We start from the raw sequence: 14,154 nt of genomic DNA, 5'->3' as shown, positions 1-14,154 counted from the left end.
ACAGTTTTCTAGCATCACGGTAGTTTTTTCTAATTTAATCTCTTCGCATTCTGCTACAATACACACGCACAAGTTATTTCAAAGTTTTATTGCTTGGATTACATATACATAATTACTGTTTTCTGGAGATATTCAAAACGGGTCTAATATTAATAATATTAATACTAATAATGGTACAATACACAATTAAGTCGATTCATTTACAGCATGAGTATCATATTAGATAGCACATGAAGGAGCGAGTGCTGGCATTCATCTCCCACTTCTCATTCATTTCTCATCTGTCACTGAACCACAGTGCCTTCCCTTCTCTTGCTGATGATCAATGACCATTCTGACTTGCAGATCATAGCTATTATTGGTTTATACCAAAAAAAACCCCAAACAAACAAAAAAACAAAACAAAACAAAAAAAAACAACAAAAAAACCCAAACCTGGAACAGCACAGATGACACATCTCTTCAGTCTTCATTCCTTTCCAAATCGAATGCATCTCAGTATTAGAAATGAAGGCAAACACAGTGTGAACATGTATTAACCTCAATGTACCTATGTAGTTCAGATGCACTTCGCATGATAAAATGAAACAAAACACAAACTGCACAAGGACCTTGACTGGAGTTTGGTTGCACTTCAAATAACCTAGGTCAGCTCCCACAGTTCATTCATTCTGCTGACTGGTGTACTATGGGCCTCTCAATGCATCATGTTTCTCAAATCCAGTCTCCCTTTATCAGAAGTCCACCTGTCCATTCATACAGTGTAGTGCATGTGTTTAAAGACTCTTTGTTCTCCCATCTCTTCGTGGACTCTCTCTCTCCACGTTAAAATGTGCTCCTCCAATCATCTGCATTTCCGAGACACCTCTCCCCACATTCGCACACTACCTCCCTGCCCTCCTTCCCTCTCTCATTCCTTCAGTCCGTCTCTTCCTCTCTCTGGCAGAAGTGTGCCATCAGCGTGTCCAGGTCGCGTCCGTCAGCAGCTGTGTACAGTGAGCTCTCTCCCATCATGCTCAGCGCCATGCGCAGGGTGGACCAAATGTTGTCCGACATCACAGTGGCCGGCCCGCGGCCCGCAGCGCCCCCGACGTCGGCAGCAGCCTGCCTCTGCAGAGAGAGCGCCTCTAGAAAATGCTCCACCGCTTCCCTGCCACAGAAATAGAGACAGAAAGAGAGAGAGAGCGATGGAAAAAGAAAAGCAAAAAAGGAGGAGGAGACAAAGTGTTTGTGTTGAGTTTGGGCAGATTTCTAGGATGTACATGCATACAGCACTCAGTAGGACGTGTCTTCTAACCTGTGAGCTCCCAGGTTAACGCAGCTGATACCCAAGTTGTAGCGGCTGCGCACAAACCCTGGCTGCAGTTCCAGTGCTCGCCTGTAGGCGGCCACAGCCTCCTCAGAGCGACTCCCATTAGCTAGAGTAGCTCCCAATTTATTCCACAGCAAATAATCCTACCAAAGTGTGGGAAGAAACATGGGAACTAAAACTTCAAAGCAACGATATAGTTTGTCCAAAAAAAATAAAACATTACATGTGTGTATACCTGAAGAAGTTGAAAACTTGATCAGTTATAATCAGTAAAAATTAAAAACACAAAACAGGCTAGACTACAGGTTAAAGGCAGGTCAGGATGAGGCGAGGACAGCCTAGGATTTTATTTAAATGATATTTAGCTCTTAAACAGTACAGCAATGTGTGTGTGCGTGTGTGGATACGTACCTGTGGAGTAACAGACAGGGCAGCAGTAAAACAGTCCACAGCCTTGTCGTACTCTCCACTCAAGTTGAAAAGAACTCCGAGGCCACACTGCAGCTGAGGGTCCACCCGCGTTGGGTCGGCAGACGCTGCACTCAGGAACAACGCCTGCACCTCACTGAACAGAGCTCTGAGAAGTGCAGTGACAGCAAGACAGAAAAAGAAAAAGTTTTCACTCCATAGCCTGAACAAGGAATCTGATCCACAACCTTTCATTTTAATAAGAACGTTCAAATCTCTGTACTCTGGTAACAGGGATCCGAATCGTTCCCTCTCCTTCTCTCTTTCTCGGACTCCCTCTCTCTCCTTCTCTCTCTCCCTCTGTTCAAGGATGTGCCGGTACTTTGGGTTGTGCCTCAGCCAATCACGAAGTGTCTCACAGGCTTGCCGATGCAGTGATTCGTTGGTGAAGCTGACAGCCAGAGCCATGAGGGCTGTTAGGTTGTCCTTCTTCAGCTCAATACATCTGACAGGAACATAATCCAAGGCACAACATATAGCATAAAAGCACAACATATAGCATAAAACATACTGTCCTGGTATAAAACTGCATAGTCTTTTAATATGTTGGTTCTTTACTGACCTGCGCAGGGCACTGATAGCTGCAAACTCCTGCTCGTTCTCTGCTTGGCAAGTCCCCAGATACTGCCAGGCCTGTGGGAACAACAGAAATGAACTGACAGATTTCACAACCGCTTATAGTCAAATCAGGCAAAAAAGGAAGAGTGTAGAGAGGAAAAAAAAAAGTTCATTATTGAATATGTATTAGTCTGTGTTAATGCCTTAATAAATATGTCTTAGATATGCATTAGAGTGTGGTGTGGAAATAGCTAAAGGACTCGAACCAGCTGGTTGTCTGGTTCTCTCTGCACGGCGCTCTCAAAGAGTCGAACGGCTCCAGGAATGTCCCCAGCCTCCATCCTCCTCACCCCCTCTGCCAGAGGATCTTCATGGGACAGGTACGGGTTCTCTTCCTCAAACTGATAGCCCTGAGAACCGGACGAGCAACAATCAGAACAGAACAGTATGCAGCGTGGAATCGAAATATTACAGTCTGGAACTGAGCAAATCTAGACAACATGGAGCAGCAAGGTAAAAACAGAGTGACTTACACCAATATAGCTTATGCTAATAAAGCTCTCTCTCTCTCTCTCTCTCTCACACACACACACACACACACACACACACACACACACACACACACACACACACACACACGAATAAATGCTGTTTGTTTTTTCCATGTGTACTTATAAGTTATCAGAATTGGTGTAACTAATTCATTATTAGGTTAATAATGTTTAAATCCTAGCATCAAACATATTATATATATTATGCGTCTAGGCAATTATTTGCCTCCATTAATTGAATACTGAAATTATAGTACCAGTACTGCAGTAGCAGTTGAATTTATTGAAATCAGAACTCTACAGCTAATATTTTCTTTAAGACTACAGAAAGATCACACTATGCTAGAGTGGAACCATTTCAATGTAAATGTTTGCTTATTTTTGCTATAGGCTCTTCAAATATTAATTGGCACAGATTTAACCCAATCCCATGGAAAACAGCCAGCAGTTACAGATCCAAGAGGTATATACCCAACACGTGTACCTTGTCGTAGGAGGTGCTAAGCATCTGATCAAAGTCTGAAAGCCAGGGATGAGCCTCAGCATCTCTCTTAGCCATCTCCTCCCACTCCTGCTGTAACTTCTCCCAGAAATCTATGTCACTCTACACACACACACGCACGCACAAACGCGCACGCACACACACCTTTTACTCTGGCTGTTGCCCTTCACAGAACCAATACAATGTTAATTGTGCTGTGTGAGGTAGAGGACCTGGGCGCGTCCGCCTTACCTCCACAGCAGCCTTGGCCTGCTGGAAATCAGGACCCGACGTGGTGAACTCATCCACCCAGGACTCTGCAGACTCCTCAGACACCTGAAGAGGGGAACCAGTCGAGTCTTTATAATGCTTTATAACTAGGCATGTACCAACATTGAATTTCCTTGGCCAATACCATAAATGATAATTAACACCCTGTTGTGGCCAATATCGATATTAATAAGCGATCATTTTACCTTTACGGATTTAAGGCAAGTTTGAACTATAATCTGCACGGGTACAGGGAGAGGCAAGTGCAGGTTTGGAGTGTCTTTATTCTCCATAATGAATAAACAAAGAAGCTGGCCAAAAAGTAAATGTAAAGCAAAAGCGCTGGCAGTTACTCTCGAGCCGCTGAGACACAGCAGAGCAGCAGAAAACACCAGGGGAGTCTGGTAACAGCAGCGTGAAAATTATGTGAAGTACTGGCCGAGCGTTCCTGTGGGTTTAAAGGCTCCGCTCAGTTGTTTTTTAAAACCTGTGAAAGATATATTTTTCTGCAAGGAATGTTATATATTATATAGGTACCTACCAATTCTTTACCCTAAAATGACGCTCTCAGCAGTGCCCAAAACTGTTGAACTGAAGCAGAAGTATGACCATAATCATATACGTCCTGCTAGCATAAGGAGGGAAAATAAGTGATTTCCACCCTGCACCATACTTACCAGGGTGGTTATGTTTGACACTCAGGGTGTCAATCAATCCGCTAGGGTTTACACTCCTTTTAATGTCATTTTAGGGGGAAAAATGGAAGGTAACTGGAGTATATAACATTCTTTGCAGAAAAAGGAGAGAAAAAACTAAATAAATAAAAAATTTATATTATATATATATATATATATATATATATATATATATATATATATATATATATATATATAAATAAACATTTTACTTATATATATATATATATATATATATATATATATATATATATATATATATATATATATATATATATATATTATATTTTTTTACGGATTTAAAAAAACAGCTGTGTAGGGCCTTTAAGTGGCATTTTTGCTTTAAACTAGTGTAGGTATTTAAAAAAAAATACCCCTCCCCCCAAAAAAACCTGCAAACCTACACAGTAACAAACTTCACATATTTTGCTTATTGAGTAAACAGCAAAAAAATCTGTGAAAATGATTCCAAACACAGGTTACACTAATCAGCAATTTTCTTATAACTGTAGTAATATACAAACAAGACCCAAATTAAAAAGAAGGCTTGAATAGATGAAAATTATGGGTCATAATTATTGGCCAAAATTCCAATATCAAACTAATAATGATAAATAAAAATCATCCTTATCGGCAAATAATATATCGGCTGCAGATATATTGTGCACCTCTATTTATAACACAGGTATCGTCCCCCAGCTCTGGAGGGCCAGAGTCCAGCGCAGCTTGGCTAGTTCAACTCCCCAGTTAATTACCAGGCGCGGTAGGTGTGCTAGAGCAAGCAAATCACCACACAGTGCTGGAGTCCAGCCCTCCAGAACTGGAGTTTATCCCCGTCCTTCTTTATAATCGCCACATGACATTTTTACACACACACACACACACACACACACACACACACACACACACACACACACACACACACACACACACACACACACACACACACACACACACACACACACACACACACACACACACAGCAGAAGGAGAACAGACAAGATGAAGGAGAGTGGAGGTAACACAAGCCAAACAAAAAGAGGGTCTTGGGAGACTGAGGCCGAAGGAGAAAGCGTCTTACCCTCATTCATCCCTCTTTTCAATCTAGCAAGCAGACTACTCATTTATACCGGCCCTTAAAGAAAAATCAAACAGTGTTATTGTGCTTTCAGGAGCTGGCCGGATTTAATGCAGTTACTGAACTTTGCTTTGCTCTCACCAAACCCAAGTGCATTACTATAATAAAATGCCTTGCATCTCGGTCTAGTAATCGAGGAAGCACAAACACTTTTACAGTAACTGTATTAGTAACTGTGTAGTAACTAATCAAATGATAGACTAAAGCAATGTAAACATGTTCCGAAAGGGAAGCCAGCATATTAAACAAACAAACAAAAAATCAATGTATAAATAAGCAGGTACAGGACCACTTTATCTGAGTTGCCAAGCAACAGGGGTCCTACCTGCCTGACGATTTTGGCCCACTGTTCTGCCTGTTTAGCTTTAGCTTGGTCATTCTTCTCTCTGCACTCTCGAGTTTCCACTTGCACAGTCCCTCCCCCTGATTCCTTCAGGAACTGGGCAGCCATTACGGGGCAGGTGGGAGGGACAGGTTTGTATGCGCATGTTACGTTTGGTATTGGGTTAATTGAGGAGTTATGTTTAGGCATGGATATAGGCAAATGGGTCAAGAAGAAGTCATTATAGTAGATTAGGATGAAAGGAAGAAGGAAGCGTTATAGTAATGATAAAAACTTATAGGTTGAGCTCACTTCACAGTCTCAAAGCAGAGGGAGAAATACAGAACCCGATTCATTATAAACCATATTAACTCCAATCTAATTTGATTTCTCAGTGACCACAATGCTGCACAATCCGGAGGCACAGTGACAAGGGCATTTGCTAAATGGTCTTAACTGGGCCGAGCAGCAGGAGCCTGAACGGCTGCAGGCAGGCTGCAGTTGCCCCCCTTTGTAGTGCTGCCTTAGTGGGAGGGCATGCGTAAGGCTCGTACCTGGGTGAAGCTGGAGGCCCAGTTATGCGCCTCCTTGGCCTGTGCTTTATCAGAGAGCTGCCTTCCTGTTCTGTCCTCCACAGTCACACTGCCCTCGCCAATTTGCCTAATGAATCGCAGGAACTACACAACAACAACAACAACAACAACAGCAGCCATTACACACCCATAGCTAATGGGAGGAGTTCAGCTAAATACACACACGTTCTGATTTAGGCTGTTAACCAGAGCGATCTCACGCACATACACACACACACTCATAAGTGACATAAGCAGGGCTCCACTGAATAGCAGAGATGAGAAATGGGGGAAAAAAAAGCACAAACAGAATGGAAAAGAATGACAAAATACAAAGAGTTACAAATGAAAAGGCGAGGGCATCACAGCAAGCTGTAGCAGAGATCTCCAATCTTCTGACCAAGTCCATCCTGCAGAGTTTAGCTCTAACCTGATTCGTCTGATTAATATCTTTATAGCCCTTTAACAGGGGGAGTTAGGCATGTTAGATGTGGCTTGGGGCTAAACGCTGGGGCAGATCTCCAGGAGAACGGCTGGAGATCCCTGATCTAGACACAATTTCACAACGTACAGTGCAACACTTTTCATGAAGGGTCCCTAAGCATTTACGCAAAAAGTGGCCTGCCAAAAAAAAAAACAAAAAAAACAAAAACAAAAAAAAAACCTATCCTGAATCTCATGAGCTTTCACTTTGCTTTCTTCCATAGCCTTTTCTCTGGTCAACAGATAGTACAGGGAAACCACTTTCAGCACAAAGGATACCATAATAGATGCCAATGTCCAGGATACAGTGATGGTGCTATATTACTAGAACCAAATGACTTAACTGACTGGGATGCTCTTCTGTCTGAGTTCGAGCTCATAAAAACTAAAGGTGGTATTCTATCATGTTGTAACTCAAGAAGTGTACTAATAAGTTTTAAACCATCTCATACTGACAAGCTTAATAGAACCTTCACTCACAGTACTGCAGATAAAATATTTTTGTTTGTATAATAGAATAATCTACATCTACAAGGTCATATGGAGCATTTCACCAAGTTTCTGTGTTATCTCAGGAACTGTTTTAGAATGTTGCTATGTACAGGAAAGGTCCAGAAGAACAACCAGAGATGACGAACAGCACAAAAACACACACTCACCTCTGTGTTCTGTAGCTTGGGGTCATCTACCTTTGTGAGAAGTTCATTGGCTGTTTGCTTCAGGTCCTCTCCTGGTTGATATTCCTTTGTCCTTAAGGGTTGAAATGTCAGCTTTAAGCTCTTACACCCCAAGTAACCTCCAGACATACCCTTCATATTTATTTTAAATATAATATTGGAAAATTGAATATTGAAATGTAAAGACCCTGTAAAAATTTCTGTAGTCATAAGAAAGCTTGATACTCTCAAGTGAGTTCTAGAATACACTCTTTGAAGCTCTCAATCCATTTTTAATCCTCAAATGCCCAAAGTTTACTATTCTACACTCAAAATGTTCTAAGCCTCAAGTGGAACATCATCTCATTGATTTGAAAAACATCTATGGCCCATTGGATCTGCCTAGTAATTTCACCAATCTTGTGTGATCTTGCTGCATCAATTAATGCTTGTTTCTTGACATAATTCTGGAGACTGCTGGTTTTAATTCTGTCCTTCATCTGCTTTCCTCCCACACACTCTCTCTCTATTGAGGTAATAAAGAGTGTTTACAGGAAAAGGAGGTTTAAACATTGAATTAGAAATATTAATAACATAAAACAAAGTATCACAAAGATTCTGTATCCTTATAAAATGATCTGTGTACAGAGCAGGGGCATCTGTAGATGCCTCTGCAGGCTTCTGAAAAGGATTCTGGGTAAGCCTCTGCAGACCTTTTCCGGCAGATGCCTCAAATGCTTGTCATCACTGATTTACAATAAAGAATGAGACCTGCTATTCTCTTCAGCTCATTCTTGAGTCTGCATCTTTATTTGCAATTTGCATTTATAACTTTGAAAACAGCAACCTGGGAATTTAGGAACGACACTGTCTCTCTTTCATTCTCTCACCATTCTTTGTCTTGCTCCTTTTCTCCCAAATCCCCCAGCCAAAGTTTCTCCTCTGACTGCTCCAGATACTCTTCTGCCCATCTCCCAGGGTCTAACAGAAAGAGAGAGCGCGAGAGAGGAAAGGAAAGAGAGTTGACCATGCAGGTAACACAGAAATATGAAAGGTATGAAATATAAAAAAGTTAGGAGACAGCTGTAACTTACAATGTTTTATGCTTATTCAACAAACACAATGTGCTTTCTAATGAATTTTAGAGTTTAAGAATTTCAAATAAGTAAAAGTTAATAATGCAGGACTATCTGTTTACTTTTTACCGCATGACAAGGGCAGCAAAACGCTGCAAGTGTTCTCTCTAAACACCATGGCAAAAGTATATAGTGGTAGAAAGGACCTTGAACAGGCACACTATGATGAAGAGAGAGCAGTTATGCAGAAACTGACCAGTAACTTCATTTATGAATTCTCTGGTCCAATCAGCATCTGTTGTATCGAGAGCGACTTGGCCAGGGGAGGCGGCAGAGTCAGCTCCAGACAGGAACTCTGCTGCCCAATCACCGGACAGGGCTAACGCGGCTACGTCAGGAGCTGCAGGCAGGAGGATTTAACATCTTACACCTCATAATGAACACCAGCATAGGTTCCTGTACACACACCGAGTATCACTCTAAAGCTCACTCGTCTGTCAGTGTTGGTTTTTAGGTCACCTAAATATGTAAGCGTTTCCACTCCACTCCTATCAGATGACCCACACAAGGGAAGCATGCAAACCCCGATAAATTAAATATTTTTCTGAGCTAAAAAACAGCAATGTAAACAAAACAGAAATTGTTTAAGCTTTTTACCATAAAGTAAAAAAGGTCACTACGCTGCCATTGCACTTTTCCAAACTGCAGAGCAGTAAAATGCCATCTGCAGACTTTCATTAGAACAATGATACCACAGAGCTATGAGCTGAAATACTGCATCATTTGAACTAAACAATACAACAAAACACCAGCTGAGTGCACCTACAATGTACATGCACTCAGTCGTGTGTGTATTGCCTCTCCATGGTGTGGTTTTTGCTTTGTTTGTGTAAGTGTATGTTGGATACCTCTCTGTGGGAAAGTCTTGGTTTTGTTTTTTGATTTTGTATGTGCGTGCCTGTGTGAAAGTTACCTCTCTGTGGGGCTGTTTTTGTTTTTATATTTGTGTGTGGGGATGTGGGTGTGTAAGTATGCATGAATGTCATTTACCTCTCTGTGGGGCTGTTTAGTTTTAGTTTTTATATTTGTGTGCGCTACCTCTCTGTGGGGCTGTTTTGGTTTTTGTTTTTATATGCGTATGTGTGTGTGTGTGTCATTTAAGTCTGTGGGGCTGTTTTAGTTTTTATACGTGTTTGTGCGTGAGAGAGAGAGAGAGAGAGAGAGAGAGAGAGAGAGAGTGTGAGTGAGTGAATGAGTGTGTGCATACGCTACCCCTCTGTGGGGCTTGTCTGTAGCTCTGCTGGTCAATCTGCTGCATCTCCTCCAGGAGCTGTCCCATATCGAAGCTGTGAGGGGGGCGTGGGGGCGCCTGCAGAAACTCACTCACCAACTGCAATTAAAATCTCCAACATTATGTGTCATGACAGCATGGCTCTGTTTAGCTCCATCTTCAGTTTTCTCACAAAATTTAATTAAAGTAATTTAGATATTTTTATTGCATTAATAATAATAAAATATTAAGAACAAAATTAAGTAATTAAATATTTATTTTTAAAATTCCTTCACACTTAACAAAGACCTTTGTACCCCTAAAAGTTACTACCTGGCCCCATATTCACAGTCAAACAAATGGTCAATAAAATTCACTTCAGAATTTATACCTCCTCTTCAGTCGCTATTTCAATCGGTGTAGGGGGAATCTGAATAAAACGAGAATCACAGAGAGAAAGGAAGAGAAAAAGGCATGTGGTGAAGAACTTAAGACAGATTCCACACACTGACCACATAAGTGACTAGTATTACATTACTGTGGCTGAGCACTCTAAAAACGCCCTAGAGTATACCCCACAAAAAATGCATCTTCCTTAAAATAATTCCAATAGTCTAATTCCAACAGTCTACTGTAAGTATGCTTTCTGAATATTCCAAGTTTCGTTACTAACATTACTATTAGTCTGAGAGGAATCCCTGTAAGATGTTTGGAATATAGTCATATGCCTAGGGGCAAAAAAACAGCAAGCCCAACGTCCCCTATCTCAGAAAGAAGTGTGAGGTCTAAAACCTTATTTTCATATGTAAAGGGTGGATTGTGGGATTTTTCTTACACATTAACCAAATTAGTCAGAAGGAAAATGTAGTCCTACAGAAGGCCACAAAACACTCAATAACTTACTCTTAGTACTAGATTGTAATAAAGGGTGCTTAATTATCATACCAAATAAACAAATCACAATTAAGAAAGACTTACAGTGGGCGTTGACCTATGTCTCCAAGCACCACCTTCTTGAGTCATGTGACTTGTCAACTTCATGAGGGGATTGGCTCCCCCACATTCTGCCTCTACCAGTTCCCGCATCGCCATGACAACACAGGGTCAAGATGGCTTTTATAAGCTCCTTGGAGTTTCTAGACAAAAGAACAGGTAAAATGTGGCTATACAAGAAGCATCACACCACACAATGCAGACTTCATAATCAAGGCTATTTCTTTCAAAGCCATCTTTAAAGAAAATGTCTTGAATGCACTCAGTGACTAGAAAAAGAACCCCTTCTCTGCAGAAGCAGTGGGCTGTCCTAACTTTTACATGTTTGTGAAAACAGTCGCATGAAACAAAAACCTATGACATATTGTCCAAACTCACAGCATGACAGCCAACACTGCATTTGCAGAGTAGTATTCTGTATTCTCATAGAGTGATCTGTGATCTCAGTGTACTGGTGATTGAAGGTCTCTGTACCAGGTGCAGACTGATGCAGAAGAGTGTTTGAAAACAAAGATTTAAAATCTTTAATAGTGTCTCTGCTGGCACACGGTGCAGAGAGCTTCAAGTTTACTGAGCAAAGCATATTATTCGGGTTTGTTCTAGCAACATGTACCAAGTGGTACAGGAAACAATGTTATCAATAATAGTTGGGCAAAATGAGATCATATTTGTAAAAAAAAAAAAAAAAAAAAAGAGAGAAAAACTCTTATTTTAGATGTAATGGTACCAATGTCCAACTGGTATAAGTACTCAATATCAATTTGCATAATGTTAAATAAAGTATGATTTGGATATAATGGTGGAAACTTTAAAGATCAATATGTAAAAAAAGGTCAAGAGATTATATAACTGCCCTTGAAAAAGTGTATAACAATTAAACTCCTGTGTAACCGCTCAGACATTCTCCTGAGGGTGCCTTTTATCCAAGTTATCCTTAATTTGCAATAAAGAGCAGGACTAGCTATTCTTTTTCAACTAATTCTAGAGTCTGATCTTTATTTTCTATTTGAATTTAGAAGTTTAAATCTAGCAAATTGGGCATTTAGGGATGACAGTACAACCACCAATTTCACCACACACAGACTTTTGCCTGCATGGGCAGACACAGGACAACTGCACAGAGAAACGCTTCCATGCAAAGTAAACTGTGCTGCAGTCAGCTAAGACTCATCTGGACTCTCCAGAACAGTGTTGTCTGATCTGAAGAATTCTGTTTGCAACAGCAATGGCATGATGGCAGACTCAGAGTGTATAGAACAGGAAGCAACAGAGCCATCATGCATGAGTACCACTGTGCAGGCCAGTAGGGATCACTGGGAAGCACTGAGCTGGAATGTACCAGGTCCACTAATTCTGGTAGAATAAAACCCTGATGCCAACGCAGTTAACATCACAGAACACCAGGTTTACCCAATCATGGCCACAGTGAGTATTTTCAGCAACATAAGGTCATGCCTCATGACATAGCGCAAAACTGTTCCTGGAAAGGCAACAGGAACGTTCAGGTAAAATGTCATCGGTTGGTTTGTTTGTTTGTTTTTGTTCCATTTGTAAGTCATCGCTGATACTGATATACGACTTCCCACTATCCTGAAATGAATCCATCTGAACATCATGAACTTAAATGCCACCATAAAAAGGAGTGTCCACCAATCAGGCTTGGACAAAGCAATGCGCACTAAGTTCTAAGCACTGAGGTTGCATGGCCGGGATGCTACAGGAGACCTTTGCTTAATTACTAACGTGGCATATTATCAAGACAAACGGTAGTCCAGGAACTTTCTATTTTCCTGGTCAGTAACCACACAACTGACCACTTATCTGTCTTATCACATTTATTTATCTTACTTTATTTCTGTCCGTCTGGCCTAGTGGAACTGCATGACCTAAATCTGACGTGGGGCCAAAACCGACTAAAACTAAAATGATTAGTTACTGCAAACATTATAAGTAAGAGGTATGTACACTCGAATAAATTCAACATTAGTGTGATGTCAAGATGCAAGAAATGTCTTATTTATAGGAAAGCTCTGGCCCATATCTGACTGGCATGCTGTAAAATGTGAAATCATTCTCTAATAAAAACATGAGTACCCAATAAAGCATGCTAACTAGCTAAGCAGTGGCCCTATTCAATACTAAGACAGCTAGCTAATGTCTCACTGGCTGTCTTCACATTATCATCTCATCAGCTCCAACCATCTGCTGAGTAAATCACCGGCTGAGCGCAAATTATCTTGTCACAATGTAGTTTAGCTAGCTAGCTTTAGGTTTAGCTTACTTAGGTTAACTTGCATGCTTCTAAGCATGTAGCATCGCATATAATGTCAGCATTAATCATTCGTATAAAAAAGCACTATTTGTAAAGAAATATGCATAGTTTACGATCGAAAAGAACAGCATTTGTCTATTTAGATTCAGCTCAAGATGCGTACATTACTACGCTGGCTAGCTAATTTAACAGCACAGCTACACAGCTAACGTTAGCTGCCTATCTTCATGAAGGCTCACTTGTTATCGAACATTAGACGCCTATAGATCAAGGTGTATACAGCAAAGTATTGCTAGTTAGCTAATAATCCATAGGTTATAGTTACTACCAAGTGTCTGCAGAATATTAAGGTTTGGGGAAATGTATATTGCCTAGTTAACTGACTAAATGTGCGTTAGACATGAATAGCAATTATGCCATTAGCTAATAATAATAATATTATTAATAATTATAATAGGAAACGTGTAGGTAGTCCGCTAACGTTAGCTAGCTAGCCTAGCTAGGTTAATAAACTCACCGCTCGATGTGGCTGCTAGGTTACCTCAGCTCCTCTGGTTAAGAATGAGCAGTCGCTAGCTAGCTAGCTAACCTACCTGACCAAAATATGACGCGCTGTGGGACACTACTTACAACAGAAAATAAGAGATAAATGATGAGCAGGTTTAGTGAGCTGCAGTACAAGTCATTCGCTAGTTAGCTAGCGAGGAACCTAAAAGCGTTATTTACCCTCTAATATGTTGCCACGACCTATAAATCGAAGAAACTACATGATTCAAACGCTACAAATTCGATATTCACAAACACCATTTATGAGCCATGTAATGGCAGCCGTAACACGGAGCACATGCCTGATAGGGGATGTTACGTAAAATCCGTAGGAGAACTGCGCAAAGGTAGCAACAATATTTTTTAAATATCTGACCAATCGAAAACATAACTTTCTGTTAAAGCAGTATAATTTCCACATAAAACGTGCTAAATCAATGAATTTTAAATCAGTTCCATGAGGAGTTGTAAGTACAGTGCACACCCCTCAC

The 14,154-nt window shown here is 40.7% G+C and overlaps 1 protein-coding gene across 6 annotated transcripts; it reads right to left on the bottom strand.

Moving 5' to 3' along the window:
- Positions 1-73: 73 nt before the first annotated feature.
- On the bottom strand, positions 74-13,924 carry pex5 (peroxisomal biogenesis factor 5). 6 transcript variants are annotated; one of them, XM_026999127.3, is made up of 17 exons: positions 13,844-13,861; positions 13,635-13,739; positions 10,831-10,988; positions 10,244-10,282; positions 9,855-9,972; positions 8,839-8,982; positions 8,397-8,487; positions 7,510-7,600; positions 6,350-6,472; positions 3,623-3,706; positions 3,374-3,493; positions 2,605-2,748; positions 2,343-2,413; positions 2,004-2,225; positions 1,724-1,889; positions 1,298-1,455; positions 74-1,150 (listed from the first exon to the last, which is right to left on the bottom strand). In XM_026999127.3, the coding sequence occupies exons 3-17, from the start codon at positions 10,942-10,944 to the stop codon at positions 919-921; spliced, it is 1,917 nt and encodes a 638-aa protein (XP_026854928.1). In that variant the 5' UTR covers positions 10,945-10,988; positions 13,635-13,739; positions 13,844-13,861; the 3' UTR covers positions 74-918. The 6 variants fall into 6 exon arrangements, with proteins under 6 accessions (XP_026854928.1, XP_026854932.1, XP_026854929.1 ...); XM_026999131.3 differs by lacking the exon at positions 13,844-13,861 and adding an exon at positions 5,799-5,912 and having other exon boundaries at positions 13,635-13,758; XM_026999128.3 differs by lacking the exon at positions 13,635-13,739 and having other exon boundaries at positions 13,844-13,924.
- Between the last annotated feature and the right edge of the window lie 230 nt (positions 13,925-14,154).

This window comes from Electrophorus electricus, chromosome 14 (assembly GCF_041902795.1).
Source record: "Electrophorus electricus isolate QZ-2024a chromosome 14, ASM4190279v1, whole genome shotgun sequence".
Lineage (NCBI taxonomy): Eukaryota > Metazoa > Chordata > Actinopteri > Gymnotiformes > Gymnotidae > Electrophorus > Electrophorus electricus.
This window is presented reverse-complemented; position numbering and strand designations above follow the sequence as displayed.

Coding starts and splice junctions, on each gene's coding strand:
- pex5 (XM_026999131.3), bottom strand. CDS start 10,944: ATGGCGATGCGGGAACTGGTAGAGGCAGAATGTGGGGGAGCCAATCCC. Junction 8,983..9,854: donor CAGACAAGCCCCACAGAGGG/GTAGCGTATGCA, acceptor TCCTGCCTGCAG/CTCCTGACGTAGCCGCGTTA. Junction 3,707..5,798: donor GGGCCAAAATCGTCAGGCAG/GTAGGACCCCTG, acceptor TCCCCTCTTCAG/GTGTCTGAGGAGTCTGCAGA.